Source organism: Mastigoproctus giganteus, chromosome 9 (assembly GCF_048544385.1).
Source record: "Mastigoproctus giganteus isolate SK-2022 chromosome 9, ASM4854438v1, whole genome shotgun sequence".
NCBI lineage: Eukaryota > Metazoa > Arthropoda > Arachnida > Uropygi > Thelyphonidae > Mastigoproctus > Mastigoproctus giganteus.
This window is the reverse complement of record NC_143583.1, coordinates 11,503,868-11,522,660: the sequence shown is the minus strand read 5'-3', so window position 1 is coordinate 11,522,660 and position 18,793 is coordinate 11,503,868. Positions and strand designations below refer to the sequence as shown.

At 38.3% G+C, this 18,793-nt stretch overlaps 1 protein-coding gene across 1 annotated transcript in view; it reads left to right on the top strand.

Annotated features, from left to right (window-relative positions):
• Positions 1-18,394, top strand: part of TBC1D23 (TBC1 domain family member 23) — a 249,771-nt gene extending 231,377 nt beyond the window's left edge. The window contains exon 16 of the mRNA XM_090381875.1: positions 17,885-18,394. Within this exon, the coding sequence (XP_090238001.1) occupies positions 17,885-18,170 (286 nt within the window). The 3' untranslated portion in view covers positions 18,171-18,394. The remainder of the gene's footprint in view (positions 1-17,884) is intronic.
• Positions 18,395-18,793: the final 399 nt, after the last annotated feature.

Genomic DNA, 18,793 nt, shown 5'->3' with positions numbered 1-18,793 from the left:
GCCATAGGCTTCCTTGCACCGTGTGGTCAATACTAATACAAAGTGGAGTATCGAGCAGTGATCAAGTTCTTGCATTTGCAGGGCAAGAAAAATTCATCAAATCGACAAAGAAATGAAAGTTGTGGGGGGGCAGAATTGTCCATCCTATGACACTGTAAAAAAGTGGAAACAGTAGTTCCGGTGGCCTCATACAAGTGTCTTTAGTGAGCCAAGAGAAGGAAGGCCATCAACATCCACAGACAGCAAGGTAGCAGCTGGTGCTGAGTGACAGACATGTGACAATTTATTTCATCACAAATGCAGTGGGAATTATTTATGGGTCTGCCCACAGCATTTTACAAGACCATCTGCACATGTTTTAGGTCTCCGCATGATTGGTTCCAAGATTGCTGACACTTTTTTCAGAAGCAATGTTGAATGCAATGTTCTCGCCAACTGTTGGATTTTTGTAATGCTGCTGATGATGAGAATGTTTTTTGATGGGTTGGTGGAAAATGACAAATGCTCGGTGTACCGATACGATCCAGAGACTAAAGACATGTCAAAGCAGTTGAAGCTCACCTCCTTTCCACCTCCCAAAAGATCAAAGACCACTCCATCTGCAAAGAAGGTGATGAAGTCTGTGTTTTGGGACTGAAAAGGGGTTATCCTGACAAAATACTTACTCATGGTTCCACAGTTACCAGAGAATACTACAGAAATCTTTTGAAAAAATTACGCAATGCTTTGATGGTGAAATAATATATATATATTATAATAATATAATATGTATTAAACAGTATAAATTGTAAATATGAGCTAAAAGTTTTGTATGTTATATTAATATTAACATCATACTAAATTGGTTGAGTTTTTTTAAATTAATTATTTTTATTTACTTATTTATTTTATTTATTTATTTTTTTTGTTCTTAAAAACCAGCCTATGTATGGTCTGGGGATGAGTTCCTTTTCGGAATTCATCCCCACAAATTTGCGCCCAAACATTATCTTAATGTATAGGAATTTCACTAGTAGCTAAATAAACTATCTTAATATTCATTGGTATGGGGGGTATCAAAAAGTTTGAAAAGGGATGGAATACTAACCAAAGATGTCAGTCTTCTGTCAGACAATGCACCGGCTACACAGCTGTTGCCACCACCAACTTTGTTGCCCAGTGAGGCTTCGAACTACTGCAGCACCCACCCTATTTTCTGACCTAGGACTATCAGACTTCTTGTTTCGAGAAATGAAGAAACCATTGCGTGGATGCCGCTTTGATTCATCTCAGAAAGTCATCGATGAAGGGAAAAAAGTGCTGACTTCTATGATCAAAGCATTAAACAACTGATCCATAGATGGGAGAAAAGTGTTACTATACATGGAGAGTACATAGAAAAGGATTAAAGTCCCTGTGCAGTTTCAGCTTTCTAGGGCTATTATTTCTAGGTAAGGGTACAAACTTTTTGATACCCCCCCCCCCCTCATACCAGTGAATATTAAGATAATTTATTTAGCTACTAGTGAAATCCCCATACATACACTGGTTTTTAAGAACAAAAAAGAAAATAAATAATTAAATAAAAATAATTAATTTAAAAAAGCTCAACTAATTTAGTATGATGTTAATATTAATATAACATACAAAACTTTTAGTTCATATTTACAATTTATACTGTTTAATACATATTATATTATTAGTTTTTATTATAATATATACATTGGTGTTCAAAGAAAGTGCATTGCTGAGGAATTTCACATTTCTAACCTTTTTTTTGTGATGTTATGTTACATTAATGAAGGGCATCACAAATAGAAATATAAACAAAAGATATTTATTAATAATTAAGGCAAAGCTAAGTAATATTTGACAGGTGCTCTCAAAATATTCCAGAATGAGCATTTACAACCTTTATACAACAGTTTTGGTAAACACGACAATTATGGCTGAAATGTTATCAGAAACCCTCAATTTGCTTCAGGTTATCATTTTAAATGGAAAACAAAATGAAAAGTTCACCAGGTGCGAACTAATATTTAGTTGAACCACCCTGATGAGAGCAGCACACCATTGAGGCATTGACAAGATCAATTTCTGAAGATAATCAACTGATAGTTCGTGGTTCAAGACACGAATTATGGCTTCCTGAAGTTCATGAAGGGTCTTCGGTTTCTTACTAACCGCAGATTCCACACAATGCGAACAGTTCTCTATAGGATTCAGGTCCGAACTGTTTCCTGGCCAGCTAAGAGTTGTAATGGACCGTTCTTCCAACCATTTTTTCACCTGTAACAAATGTAAACACATTACTGTCTAACCTCTAATGCAAAAATGAAGCTAAAGTAACTACAGAAGTGCCTACTTACACTTTTCGCCCGATGACAAGGAGCAGAGTCATCCTGAAAGATGCAACTACTTGGCAGGGTGAAATGGTCTCTAATGGTTGGCAGCAATTTGCCTTCCAATTAGCCAGGTATCCACTGGCATTTACGGGACCTTTTATAAACTGCAAGTGATATGAAATGCACCTCCATATCTTTTGGCTGGTAGGGAATTTCACTGTAGACACCATACAATCTGGTTGATGTTCTTCACCATGTCTATGGCGAATCGTTTGTCTCCCATCAGAGCCCTGCAGATTGAATTTTTTTCTCATCCGAGAAAATAACTGACTTCCACTGCTCGGGGGTTCATTTGACATGCTCCTTACACTAAATTAATTGGGCCTTTTAATTTTTTGTGTGAGGAGGAGCTTCTTCTTAGGACGACAGGCTACAAGTCCATTTTTGAAGAGGCGTCTTCTGACTGTTACTGCTCTTGCTACCACTCTTGTATGTTCTTCCCATTCTCTTTTCAGCTCAGATGAAGAAGCTTTATGGTTTTTAAGGCATAAGTGCTTCAAAACGAGGTCCTGTTTTGGCATACAGATTCGTTTGCGTCCAGTTCCTTTTTTTCCTGTCAGCAGAACCAGTATTCTTGAGTTTGGAAAGAAATCTACTCACTGTGAACTGATTACAAGACACTATAAGCAATACGACAGAAAGAACATCCTTCCTCCCGTAAAGCAACAGTGGCACTCTTTCTTCATGGTGTCAACTACACGTAACTTGCCATCCTGACACAAGCAAGGAATGACTGCAACTCTTGTAGAGCATGCTTATATATATATATATAAATATAAGTAATGTAATATAATATATAAGCTGAAAGTAACGGCTGATGAAATATTACGTCATCACATACGTGTGTCTATCTTATCTGATGCAATCTGTAAGATATATTGCCATATACTTACATTATTCAGACGACAATTACAATTTTAAGGGGTGATGCACTTTCTTAGAACACTAGAGTATATTAAACATAAAAGTATAATTTTTCTAAAAAGAAATCCCAAGCAAGAGATGAAAAGGTGAAAGAAGATACTTGTTTACATTAGACTTGAATTTCTGTAGTTTGTAATTTTCAGAAAATATCTATGAAGAGAGATTGTTCCGTTTGTTCAGAAAACGGAAGTTTAAGGAATAAATGAGGAAGAAGAAAAGTTGGTTCTGTGAGTTTGAAATTCGAGAGTAAAAGCATTCTGATTGGTTGCAGCATGCATTCGGACTAGTTTGAAAGAGAGAGAGAGACTTTGGGGCCACTGCTCTAGATGTGGGAAGAATATTCCACAGTAGGGCAGATTTGCGATTTGTACAGAGTGAACATCTGTTCAGAAGAAAATGAATGTGAGAGCAAAAGAGAAAACCCAGTTTTTTAGATGAAGAGGAAACAATATTTGTGATGTGCTTATGCTAACACAGAGAGAGAGAGAGAGAGAGAGAGAGAGATCAGAAGTCAAGGGCCGACCGGGCTAGCCGGGGGAAGGATATATGCCTGCCTGGCAACCCAAAGTTCGCGGGTTAGAATCCCGCCTCAGGCTTGGATCAAAGTACTGCAAAAACCTTGGGAGGTGCATTATGGCCACAGAAGCCGATGCGCCAACAACTACCAAAAAAAAAAAAAAAAAGAAGTCAAGGTAATCTCTAATAGAGATGTACCTACTTTGTCTAGAAATCTGAGTTTCATCAAAGATAAGCATAGCAGAAAAATCCTTTTTGTGAGATATAAGACAGAACTGAGTTATGGAATTGAAATCAATTAAGTGCAATGCTATCATCAGCAATGATAGCACTATGGATAGAATTTCCAGTCAATACAAGAAGGTCATTAATATTCAAGAGAAAATGAGTGGGAGAAAGAACTGAAAATTGAGAAACACCTGCATTAGTGAAGAAGTAGAAGACAAAGCCATCTGTCATCGCCTGCAGTGAGAAGTTAGAGAGATAACTGGATACACAATTACTAAAAAATAGTTGGCAAACCATAAGATGGAAGCTTATTAAGAAGACCTTTATACCAAACATGATCAAAATCCTTCGAAATGTCAAGAGCAACTGCCTTAGACTTTACCATAGATGGGTAGCATAAGCCAGTATATCTCCAGGAGATTGACTTTGAAGGAATCCACAATGGCAATCATTGATTAGATGGAAGGTTTCTAGGTAGTTTGAGAGTTGGTGGTTAATAGATTTTTCCATTACTTCAGAAAGAGTAGACATACGCACATTACTTGTGCGTACTTAGATTGCAGTAGACGTAGATTACTTGGATGTAAGGCATTTGCCATGCTTTTTAAACTGGCTGGATATGAGAAAATTTCCAAGAAGAAAATAAAACCCCTGTGGAGTAATGAAATTAAATGATAAATTAAGTGGAAAAATACTATCAGGCCCTGAAGATTGTCAAAATCCTTCTGACATTCTCTTGATGGAAGACCACAGCAGGCATTCAATGGAATGTATTGGGAATAGTATTTGGTGTTTTACCAAGATCTTCAGTACATAAGAGAAAAAAGGTAGGATGCTTTAAAAAGATTCAAAAAGGATTCTTCTGCTCCTATGCTTATCTTTGGCGACACTCCGATTTCTAGGCAAAATGATATCTCTCTCTTGGCACAAGCACATTACAAATATTGCTTCCTCTGTATCTAAAAAACTTGGTTTTCTCTTTCTCTCTCAGAGTGTAAAACAGCTGTTCACACTGTACAAATTGCAAATCCGCCCTACCATGGAATATTGTTCCCACATCTGGGGTGATGCCCCTAAAATCTCTCTCAGGCTTCTAGATTCCATTAAGAAAAGGGTTGTTAGATTAATTAATGACTCTTCTCTAACAGTCTCTCCACTCACTGTCTCATAGGCATACTGTTTCTGCTGCATGCCTTTTCTGCAACTTCCATGGGCACTGTTCTTCTGAACTGGCTTCTATAATTCCCGCTCTCTCTTTCAAAACAGTACGAACATGTGCCGCTACAGTAAACATCCATTTACTGACAAACTTCAAACTCACAGAACCAACTTTTCATCTTCCTCGTTTATTCATTCAATTGCTGTTTTCTGGAACAGCCTTCCTTCATACGTATTTCCCAAAAATTACAGTATACAGAAGTTGAAGTCTAATGCCAACAGATATCTTCTCTTATCTTCTCAGCCTCCAACCCAAGCATGATCTTAGTTGTTTTTGCACCAATAAACCCAAAATCAAATCAAACCAAACCCAAGCATGGTACTAAGTACTATAGGTCTGATACCTGTCGTGTTTGGGGTTTTCATTAAAAAAAAAAAAAGAAAAGAAAAAAAAAAACTGACATGTGCAGTGGTTGAGTCAACTGATAATCGGGATTCTGTTAGAAAAAGAAAATGGTATTTGGCAGACTAATTGGAAAGGGACATTATTGAGATTGGAATTGAGATCACGTATATTTGTGAAATGAAAGAGGAAGTGTTTTGGAGGTTTTGATATTTTTCAAGATTAGGTATAGGTATTAATAAATAATAATTGCAAATTTACTCAATTACAGATCAATGTTGAAAAAAAAGTCGTGAGTTAGGTTCGAATGTGAAAGTGTCCACAATTCTGCCCAGATACGATAGGAGGGTGTATATGATGACAGCTTTGTCAATCAATTCGGCCCTGGAGACATTGTTCAAAGCTCACGGGGTACAATTTTTTCAGCCTTGTCTATGCTTGTTGACAGGAGAAACTGCTTCTACAGGAGTGGGATACACTTAAATAGAAAGGATGCAAGAATATTTGCTGATGCTATCGAGGCAGTGTTAAGTGGGTCGGAAAACTGCTAGCTTGGGGCAATACACAGACTAAAAGGTTAACGGTACCTGCAGGCAGAGGCAAAAGTGATTCTTGCACTGCTTTTTTTGGAATGAGCAGCAGCCTGGAAAGCAAGGCAATGGAGATTTCCAGGACTGTTGGCAGTCATAGTGTAACAAATAAAAAATGTACTGTGTAAGGGTAACTAAGAGTAGAAACAGATGCATGTATACTTGTATGTACACCAATGGTAGGAGTATAATTAATAAATTCGATGAGCTTGAAGTGCTAGTCAAGACATCAAAGGCAGATACTGATGGTGTCACCCAGACATAAGCAGTGCAGAATTAGAATTTGGGGAGTACAATGTGTACAGAAAGGATAGAAGGCCAGGAAGGGAGGAGAAGTTATGCTGTTAGTTAATAAACACAAAATCTAAGGAAGTGCATCCAATTGATGTTGCAGACAATGCAATGTTGAATCTGTTTGGTGTGACACAAGCACTGGGAAAGGAAAAATGTGTGTTATAATCTGATGAGTATAATGAGCAGTTGTGCAGAGAAATAGATTGAGCTAGTAAATCAAAATGTCTTATAATGGAGGATATCCCCAGGGGCTCACATCTGGTGAGTATGGGCTTGGCACACCCAGGGTCCTGAGCTGGATATCATTATTCTTCTCTTTCTTGGTGATTCCCTTCTATTTCTCTCTCTCTCTCTCTCTCTCTCTCTCTCTCTCTCTCTCTCTCTCTCTCTCGGGGCGATTCAAAAATTGTTTTTTGGCTGGTGCAGCATAAGCCTCGGGCTTTCTTGCCCCATATGGCTAATAATAAAAATAATAATTTTCACTTTCTAGATATCGACTGGAACTTATGGTTTGGTCGCTCGCACACTAGCAAGACTTTTGTGGATTTATTGGATGACTGTTTTCTACAGCAACATGTTCAAGAGGCAGCCAGGGGGAGTAATATTTTTGATTTGATTATCAGCAGTGATTATTCATGCATTAAAAATTTGCAGATAAAGGAACCACTGGGTGGCAGTGATCACAATGTGCTGATGTGGGAATTACTTAAAGATGTAACTACCATCAAGGCTAATGGGAAGGACTATTGCTTTCATAAAGGTGACTACAGGGTTCTCAGACAGTTTTAAATTCTGTACAGTGGGATCAACTGATGATGTTACCAATGTTGAATTCTAAATGGGAAGACTTCAGGGACTTAATTTTGGAGGCTACTAGGCTTTTCATTCCAACTAAGAAATACTGTTCAAAGTTTAGGCCTAAATGGAAGATAACTTTCATCAACTGGTGAAATACCACCATTTTGCTTATTGGAGGCTTGAAGTGGTGAAACCCATGTTTAGTCTCTAGAGCAAAGTTTCCAGCAACCCCCCCCCCATACTTCTCCTTCAACCCATGCACGTAAGTACTATAGGTTTTGATACCTTTCGTGTTTGGGGTTTTCATAAGAAAAAAAAAAAAAAAATGGAGGTCATATGAACTAATGAGGCTCGTGGCAGAGAAGAAATATATATATATGGGATGCATATAAAATACCAGGTTACACAGAATCCTATGGCAGATATAAACTAGTGTGTAATCACGTCACAAAGGAGGTTAGGCAGGCAAAGGCAGATTGCGAGAAATCTTTGGTAAAGGATGCAAAGAAAAACAGCAAAGAGTTTTTTACTTATGTAAACTCTAGAAGCAAAGGAATGAATCAGATTGAACCGCTTAACATAGATGGGTTGACCATTGATGATCATTGGTCAGGTAGCTAATAAACTGAATGAGTATATTGCATCTACATTCACACATGAGGAATTATTCAATAAGGGGAGTGCCAGGACTTTATCAAACACTAACAGGGAGCTAAGTGATTTTGTAATAACTGAGAGCAAAGCGGAGGAGAAATTGTTCACGTGAAATATAAAAAAGGCACATTGTGTGGATGGGATCTATCAGCAAAGAAAGTAAGCAAAACCTTAGCTATAATTATGAGAGCTTCCTGGGACTCAAGGGAGGTCCCCATGGACTGGAGGTGTGGAAACGTATCACCACTTCACAAAGGGGGTTCAAAACATTACACAAGTAACTACAGACCTGTTAGTTTAACTTGTGTTCCTGGGGAAAGAATTGAATCACTGGTTAAAGAAGCATTGTAGAATCATCTAGACAAGGCTGCAGTAATAGTTAAGACACAAAATGGGTTTGTTAAAGAGAGGTCTTGTCTTATCAACTTGATTGGATACTATGATGTGGTCACAAAGGAACTGAATGTCAAAAATAATTTTGATATCATATACTTGGATTTCAGGAAAGCTTTTGATAATGTTGCACATGGAAGAATGCTGTATAAACTGGAGAGGTATGGCATTAAGGGTAAGTTGCTACAATGGATAAAGGGATGTTGTGTGGAAGACAACAGAGAGTGGTAATCAATGGACACTTCTCTTCATGGACAAATGTTATTAGTGGAGTTCCCCAAGGTTCGGTGTTGGGCCCATTGTTGTTTTGTATATTTATCAATGATATTGATAAAGGTATATCAGGTTTAATGTCCAAGTTAGCATTAGCATTAGTAGAGGCATTTGATGCAAGAAAGCAAGCTTATGCAGCATCAGCCAAAAACAAATAACCACTTCCACTTCACCCCTCTGTTCGTTTGAAATACCTGTCCAGCTGAGCCTTAAACCTATTTAGGCTATCAACCTCCACGACAAGGGATGGAAGTCTGTTCCAATAACCAACCACCCGCTGGCTAAAGGCAAATTTCCGCACGTCTATCCTACATCTGTCTTTCCTCAATTTGAATTTATGCCCTCTCAGGTGATTTTTCTGAGCTAGAGGAAGAATCCCATCAGCATTGAGCATGCTCAAACCATTCAAGGCTTTATACACCTCTATCAGATCACCTCACTGGTGCCTAGTCTCCAGACACTGTAATTTGCAAAACTTAAGCCTTTCTTCATAAGAGCACCCCTTTGTTCCATTCACTAATCTTGTTGCCCTTCTCTGTACTCGTTCCAGCAGCTCTACATCCTTCTTGAAATGAGGCCTCCAGACCTGTATACAGTACTCTAGGTGTGGCCTGACCATTGCCTTATACAAGGGAATAATCACCTCCTTATCCCTGCTGGAAAAATTCCTGTATATCATTGACAATACTCCAAGAGCTACTCTTGCAGCCAGTCTGCACTGCTCAGAGAACTTCATATCTGCCTGCACAACCACCCCCAAGTCCCTTTCATTCGCTACCACTGTCAGTGTAGTACCACAGAGTTGATACGTTGCTCTGGGGTTGCTGTTTCCCGTGTGTAGTACTTTACGTTTGTCAATGTTAAACTTCATTTGCTACCTCTCAGCCCATCTGCTCAACCTTTCCAGATCCTGTTTCAGCAGCATAGTGTCAGTAGTGTCCTTGACAACCCTGCCTACCTTTGTATCGTCTGCAAACTTGGACATTAAACTTGATATACCATCATCAATATCATTTATAAATACAGAAAACAATAATGGACCCAACACTGAGCCCTGAGGGACTCCACTAATAACATTAGTCCACGATGAGCAGTGTCCATTGATTACCACTCTGTCTTCTCCCCCTCAACCACCCCTTTATCCATAGCAGCAATTTGCCTCCAATGTCACACTGCTCCAATTTGTGTAGCAGTCTTCCATGTGCAACAGTATCAAAAGCCTTTCTAAGATCCAAGTATATAATATCAAAGCTATTCCCCGCATCCAGTTCTTTTGTGACTGCATCATAGTATCCAATCAAATTGGTCAGGCAAGTCTTCCCCTTAACAAAACCATGCTGTGTCTGAGCTATAACTGAAGTCTTGTCTAAATGATCCTGCAGTGCTTCTTTAACCAGTGCCTCCATTAATTTTCCTGGAACAGAAGTTAAGCTCACAAGTCTATAATTACTTGTGTCAGCCTTTGATCCTCCTTTGTGAATTGGGGTCACATTTGCACTTTCCAGTCTATGGGTACCTCCCCTGAGTGCAAGGAAGCTCTCATAATTATGGCTAAGGGTTTGCTTACTTCCTTTGCTGCCTCCTTTAATATAACTGGATAGATCCCATCCACCCCGGGTGCCTTTCTTGTGTTTATCTTCAACAACCTCTCCTCCACCTTACTCTCAGTTATTTCAAGATTCTGTAGCTTACTGCTAGAGTTGAATACACCTCTGGCATTCCCCTCGCTGAATAACTCCTCATGTGTGAATGTCGATGCAAAATATTCATTTAGTTTGTTAGCTACTTGAGCAGGATCATCAACAGTTGACCCATCAATATCAAGTGGACCAATCTGATTCATCCCCTTCCTTCTAGAGTTTACATAAGTAAAGAACTCTTTGCTGTTTTTCTTTGCATCCCTTGCCAAGGATTTCTCGTAATCTGCCTTCGCCTGCCTAACCTCCTTTGTAACTTGGTTGCATATCAACTTGTATCTATCATAGGCTTCTGTGTCATGTGTTAATTTGTAAGTATCCTGTGCATTTTTCTTCTCTGCCATATGCCTCATTAGTTCATCTGACATCCATTTTGGCCTAAACCTTGAACAATATTTCTTAGTTGGTATGTAAAGCCTAGTAGCTTCCAAGATAAGTTCTTTGAATGCTTCCCATTTTGAATTTGCTGTTGGTAACATCATCAGCTGTCTCAGTCCATCGTAGTCGCCTTTACGGAAGCAATAACCCATCCCTTTACCCCTAATGGTAGTTTCCTCTTTAAGTAAATCCCACTTCAGCACACTGTGATCACTGCCACCTAGTGGTTCATTTATCTGCAGATTCTTAATGCATGAAGAATCACTGCTGATAATCAAATCAAGAGTATTACTCCCTCTAGTTGCCTCCCGAACATGCTGATGTAGAAAACAATCATCCAATAAATCCACAAAAGCCCTGCTAGTGTGTGAGCGACCAGCCCCCAAATTCCAGTCAATATCTGGGAAATTAAAATCTCCCATTATAAGACTCTCTAATTTACTGGCCCACTCTCTTTCCCTGTACAGTTTCTTATTATACTCATCAGAGTCATTAGGCCTATAGCACACTCCTACTCTCAATTTTGATCTCCCAATGCTTATGTCACACCAAACTGACTCAACACTGCACTGTCCAGCGATGTCGACTGGCTTCACTTCCTTGGTTTTTATGTGTTTCTTCACTAATAGCATAACCCCTCCCCCCTTCCTATCCTGTCTATCCTTTCTGTAGATGTTGTACTCCCCAAATTTCAGTTCTGCATCTCTTATGTCTGTGTGACACCACGTCTCTGATATCCCAACAGTATCTGCCTTTGATGTTTTGAGTAATACCTCAAATTCATCAAATTTATTTACTAAACTCCTAGCATTGGTGTACACGCAAGTATACCTGCACCTGTTTCTATTCTTAGCTACCCTAACACAACCCATGTGTTTCCTTGTACCGCAATGGCTCCCAGAAGTCTCTGAAATATCATGCATCTTGTTTTTCAAGCTTCTGCTCATTCTAATAGAAGCAGTGCAAGAATCTCTTTCACCTCTGCCAGTGGCTACTGTCAATCTATTGGTCTTTGTCTCCCCCCAAGCTAGCAGTTTTCCGACCCACCTAACACTGCCTCGATAGCATCAGCAAATATTCTTGCACCCTTTCTATTTAAGTGTATCCCATCCCTGTAGAAGCAATCTCTCCTGTTAACAAGTACAATCCAGGCTGAAAAAAATTCTACCCCTTGAGCCTTGCACAATCTTTCCAGGGCCGAATTGATCGACAAGGCTCTCATCATATACTCCATCCTATCGTGTCTGGGCAGAATTGCAGAAACTTTCAAATTCAACCCTAATTCTCGGCTTTTGTTCAACAGTGACCTGTACTTGTTAAGTAATTCTGCCGGTCTCCTACTCTTAATATCATTAGTGCCAACGTGTACAACTATATCACCTTTTGTGCCCTTAAAAGATGATATTCGCTCTACAACATCATTAACCTTTGCACCTGGCAGACATACCCTGGTCCTGTTCCACCTATCCTTTTTACAAAGCATGTTCCCCGTTTCCCTGACAATAGTCACCAACAACTACTAGTTCCTTCGGGACCAGCGCATTCTGCCTTGGGGGTTGCCTCTGTGTCACGTGATGCCCAAGTGCAAGCTCTATCGTTCATGTGGGCAGCTGAGAGCTTGATGGGCCCCTCAATTTAGTTTCTTCGAGGGCATCCACCCTGTCCTTCAAGCTCTCATATAGGCCCACAAGAACGCTGAGTTGTTGCCTGATATCGATACACTCCTTGCATCGGGCACACACAAAGACATCCCTCCTGGCAGTATCATGTCCCGTACTACCCAATTGCTCTGCAAACATCAAGCAAACAGTGCATTTTATAAGGCTGTGAGTCAGAGGACAACTGCCCCCCCTCAGTTCTGCTCTGAGCCACAGCAATTCCATTAGCTTGAGCCTTTTGCTTTGCTGCTCTGGTCTGAGTCATGATTCTATTAATTTATTAATTAATTATAATTAATTATGTTATGTTATTAATTATGTTAATAATTAATTATGTTACGTTTATAATCTAAGTCGTTATATGTATTTATTTAAAAGTACAATGTAACTGCTAATGAAGTTCAACTAACGCTGTCTAGTACAGCATATAACTATCGTATCACAAAGCCGGGAAGTTCGAATGGTAAATCTACGGACACTTAAGTATTAATTAACTTTCAAATCTCGCTGTCTCAATTCAGAATAAACTAACGATCCTTACTAGGTCTATAAGCTACTTACAGAAATAATTCGATGTAAAAAATATTCAATCAAGCGGCTAAATATGGCTAAAGAACTTCTCGTTCAGCGGAGTTGCAAACACGTGGATACCCTTACCGATACTTTTATGCAATTACAAGGCCGAGTAAAGAATAAATACACCAAATTAATCAGAAAATCACAAAATAATGTTATACTACTAAATTTAAATCAAAAGTTTTAGAAAAACAATAATTTCAAATCAATAAATAAGAAAAATCCACTTAGTGGCTTTGAACACAACCGTCTCCTAGTAGCTTCGTCAGCAGACTCCCTTTAGTCCACGATGAGCAGTGTCCATTGATTACCACTCTCTGTCTTCTCCCCCTCAACCACCCCTTTATCCATAGAAGCAATTTGCTTCCAATGCCACACTGCTCCAATTTGTGCAGCAGCCTTCCACGTGCAACAGTATCAAAAGCCTTTCTAAGATCCAAGTATATAATATCAAGTTATTCTCTGCATCCAGTTCTTTTGTGGCTGCATCATAGTATCCAATCAAATTGGTCAGGCAAGACTTCCCCTTAACAAAACCATGCTGTGTCTGAGCTATGACTGAAGTCTTGTCTAGATGATCCTGCAGTGCTTCTTTAACCAGTGCCTCCATTAATTTTCCAGGAACAGAGGTTAAACTAACAGGTCTATAATTATTTGTGTCGCCCTTTGATCCTCCTTTGTGAATTGGTGTCACATTTGCACATCTCCAGTCCATGGGTACTTCCTTTGCTGCCTCCTTTAATATAACTGGATAGATCCCATCCACCCCAGGTGCCTTTCTTGTATTTACCTTCAACAATTTCTCCTCCACTTTGCTCTCAGTTATTACAAGATTCTCTAGCTTACTGCCAGAGTTGAATACATCTCTGGAATTCCCCGTGCTGAATAACTCCTCATGTGTGAATGTCGATGCAAAATATTCATTTAGTTTGTTAGCTACCTGAGCAGGATCATCAACAGATCACCCATCGATATCAAGTGGACCAATCTGATTCATCCCCTTCATTTTAGAGTTTACATAAGTAAAGAACTCTTTGCTGTTTTTCTTTGCATCCCTTGCCAAAGATTTCTCCTAATCTGCCTTTTCCTGCCTAACCTCCTTTGTAACTTGGTTACAGATCAACTTGTATCTATCATAGGCTTCTGTGTCATGTGTTAATTTGTAAGTATCCCATGCATTTTTCTTCTCTGCCATATGTCTCATTAGTTCATCTGACATCCATTTAGGCCAAAACTTTGAACAATATTTCTGAGTCGGTATGTAAAGCCTTATAGCTTCGAAGATAAGTTCTTTGAATGCTTCCTATTTTGAATTTGCTGTTGGTAGCATCATCAGTTGGTCCCACTGTATAGAATTTAAATACTGTCTCAGTCCATCGTAGTCGCCTTTACGAAAGCAATAACCCTTCCCTTTACTCCTAATGGTAGTTACCCCTTTGTGTAAATCCACTTCAGCACACTGTGAACTACCACCTAGTGGTTCATTTATCTGCAGATTCTTAATGCATGAAGAATCACTAATGATATTTAAATCAAGAGTATTACTCCCTCTAGTTGCCTCCCGAACATGCTGATGTAGAAAACAATCATCCAATAAATCCACAAAAGCCTAGCTAGTGTGTGATTGACCAGTCCCCAAATTCCAGTCAATATCTGGGAAATTGAAATCCCCCATTATAAGACTCTCTGATTTACTGGCCCACACTATTTCCCTGTACAGTTTCTCATTATACTCATCATTTTTCTCATTATCAGTTTTCAGTACTCATCAGTTTTCTCATTATACTCTTTAGGCCTATAGCACACTCCTACTCTCAATTTTGATCTCCCAATGCTTATATCACACCAAACTGACTCGACACTGCACTGTCCAGCAATGTCAACTGTCTTCACTTCCCTGGATTTTATGTATTTCTTAACGAATAGCATAACCCCTCCTCCCTTCCTATCCAGTCTATCGTTTCTGTAGACTTTGTACTCCCCAAATTCCAGTTCTGCATTACTTATATCTGTGTGACACCACGTCTCTGATATCCCAACAATATCCGCCTTTGATGCTTTGAGAAATACCTCAAATTCATCAAATTTATTTACCAAACTCCTAGCATTGGTATATACATGCACCTGTTCTTTTTCTTAACTACCCTGACACAACCCATGTGTTTACTTGTACCCAAATGATTCCCAGCAGTCTCTGAAATATCCTGCATCTTATTTTCCAGGCTGCGGCTCATTCCAGTAGAAGCAGTGCAAGAATCGCTTTCACCTCTGCCAGTGGCTACTGTTAATCTATTAGTCCTTTTATCCCCCCCTCTATCAGTTTTCCGACCCACCTAACACTACCTTGATAGCATCAGCAAACATTCTTGCACCCTTTCTATTTAAGTGTATCCCATCCCTGTAGAAGCAGTCTCTCCTGTTAACAAGTACAGACCAGGCTGAAAAAAATTCTACCTCTTGTGAGCCTTGCACAATCTTTCCAGGGACAGGGCTCTCATCATATACTCCCTCCTATCGTGTCTGGGCAGAATTGCAGACACTTTCAAATTCAACCCGAATTCACGGCTTTTTTTCAACAGTGACCTGTACTTGTTAAGTAATTCCGCCGGTCTCCTACTCTTAATATCATTAGTGCCAACGTGTACAACTATATCACCTTTTGTGCCTTAAAGTTTGCAGATGATACAAAGGTTGGCAGGGTTGTTAACGACAGTAAAGACAGTATACTAGTCCAACTTGATCTAGATAAGTTGGGCAAATGGGCTGAGAAGTGGTAACTGAAGTTTATCATTGACAAATGCAAAGTACTCTATATGGGTAGCAATAACCAAAGAGAAATGTACCAACTGTGTGGTACTCAGGGAAGTCGAAAGTTAAAAAGACCTGGGAGTAATTGTGAACTCAAATATGAAGTTTGCTGAACAGTGCAGACAGGCTGCCAGGTCAGGTTTTGGAGTCTTGTTAGTGATATATAGGAATTTTATAGCGGGGACAGGGATATGATTTAGCGGGGTCAGGCCACACATAGAGCTGCTAGAATAAGTACAAAAAAGGGCAACAAGATTGGTGAGGGGAACAAAGGGGGTGCCTATAAAGAAACACTTAATTTCTGCAAATTCAGTGCCTAGAGAGTAGGCACCTGCGATCTGATCTGATTAAGTGTATAAGGCCTTGTATGAGTTGAGCAAGCTGAATGCTAATGGGATTTCTTTCTCTTTCTCAAATTAAGAATGTGAGGAGGCACAGATTGAAATCGAGGAAAGACAGTTGTAGAATAGATTGCAGAAATTTGCCTTTAGCCAGTGTGTAGTTGATTGGTGAAAAGACTTCCATCTGTAGTTGTGGAAGTTGATAGCCTAAATAAATTTAAGGCTGTTGAACAGGCATTTGGAACAAATCAAGGGGGAAATGGGATGTTTTTTGTTTTTTTTTTGGCATGCTGCATATGCTTGCTTTCTTGCATCGTATGCCTCTGCTAATGCTAATAAGTAATTAATTAAATTGTAATTATCAACTAGAAGTTTTGTATATTTTATATTAATATTAACATCATAATATTTATAAGATGTACAAAAAAATAAAATAAAACAATTCTTTTTTTTTTTTTTTCTTTCTTTCTTTCTTTCTATCCTTAATAAAATAAGCTATGTATGGTCTTGAGGATGGGTTGCAGAAAAGTTCCTGTAATGTATAGGGATTAGTATAGGTTACTAGCTAATTAAACATCCTAATATTCATATGGTATAAGAGTGGTCATTATAGAAAAACTGGCCTTCATGGAAAACCACCATGTAATATTCTCTCCAGCTATATTAAAACCATACTGTTCCACCACTCTGCACCACACACTATATGGGCACCTCCGTAGCCAGGTGGGCAGGAGCAGCAGTGCGTAGCACATGCTTCTTGATTAGACCAGGGTTCGAGCCTGTGACAACCAAATACCCGGAGCAATATGGCCTTAGTTGCTAATGCTCCTAAAAACCAAATAACAAACAAACTAGTTATGTGATACAATGTTAAGGTTAAATCAGGACACAAGTTCTATGAATATTAAGTCGTAACTTACAAAACCTCTAATCAATAAAAATAAGCCAAAAAACATTACTTGGATTTTTAAACTATTTTCTGAACACAATTCAGTAAGTTAAGTCAAAATTGACAAAAATTTCCAAAAAACTTAGCTGGTTGCAAATGCTCAAAATTCTTCATCTGCTCCAGTCATAACCTTGAACTCGTGAGAATGGGGAGAGAAGTGACATGTCATTAGTTAACCCAACTACCAATTTTTGAATAGTCTAGAATCTTGAGAGAGGTTTTTGGGGCACCCCTCTACATTGAAGTTTACTTTTTATATTTTAAGTGCTTGTTTCCAATTTAATCTGTCTATCATTCACACTGGGCTTCCAAGGTTGGTTCCCTGGTAACAAATGGGCCATGATAGAAATGAAAATGTTTGGGGAATTACATTGTCGGATGTGTCTCTGTGTCCCTCCAATCTTTCTTTTGTGTTATTCCAGGTAATAGTTGCACCTTATCTTTTCAATATTCTGTACAGTTTTGCTTCCCTGGATAGCAAAGCTGTACATAATAGAAAATATGAGAATATTACTAATATTGACCACTTATTAATACCAAGGGCTTCTTCAGCCATACCTACTATTAGTTAATGACAGTTGTATTTTTTTTCTCATATTTTCTTATTTTTTTGTAGTTTGTTTTATCTAATTTGGCTTTTAATAGATGCTTCAATGCAGGTAGTATTAGCACCTCACAATTACAATGTTGCAGTTAGCAGCAGCAAATTCTGTACACAGTAAATAAACATTTAATCTGATAAATTATTTTTAAAAAATATATATTTCTAAAATTGATTCCACCTGTGAAATTGTTTTACAAATGAAATTATAAGAACTTTAATAGGTTTGAAAGTTATACTTGTTTTGCTTTTCTTTTCCAGCTACCTAATTGTTACAGACTCCCACTTGTTTTTACTGAGAGAAGCTTCTCATAAAAAAGGTTTTGCTCATATTGTGTCCAGACATCCACTTTCTTCCATAGTTAAAATAACAAGTAAGAGGAAGCAACCAGAACTTATAACATTTAAGTATGGTTATCAGAGTTCTAGTTCTGGTGGTGAATACATTATTACAAATATGGACCGCTTATTAATACCAAAGGCTTCTTCAGCCATACCTATTATTAAAGACCATATTGTGAATACGTTGCAGAATACCGAAAGGTAAAATTGTGCAGTAGTAGTATTGCATTAAAACTGAAAACCATCACTACACTAGTCTTTGCGAACTGTGGATTGTATTATTTGTTGCCAGTAATCTATGGCAACTCAACTGCCAGTATTCTGTAATGTATTGTGAACAAAATATACTTATTGAACCTTGGAATTTATTTCTGGAGGATTGCAAGTCATCATTCAATTCTAAACTAGAACTGCTTGATGTTAGTGAAAATATCAGCATAGTGTTTGTATAATAAGATTTTATTGTAAATATATATGGATGATTAAAAAAAAAAAATGGCTGTATATGTAAAAAAATTTGGGCGGCATTAATTATTTTCTAATAAAAGTTATTAGCTGACATACTCGTAGATGAATTATGTTTATGTATTATATATATTTTGGGTGTAAATTGTTCTAGATACCTGCTAATTTATGATCTAAATGTATAGGACTCAATTTTTGACTTATTCCTCATACTGATTTTCAGGGAAAAAAAATTTTAAAAATGCTCAGTCCATGATATAAATTGTCAAAGTCTTATGTACGATCTTAGAAAAGAGTAAAGCATCTTTTTTCAATTTAATTTACAAAATTGTGTGAATACAGTTATTCTCCCTAATTTTTTTT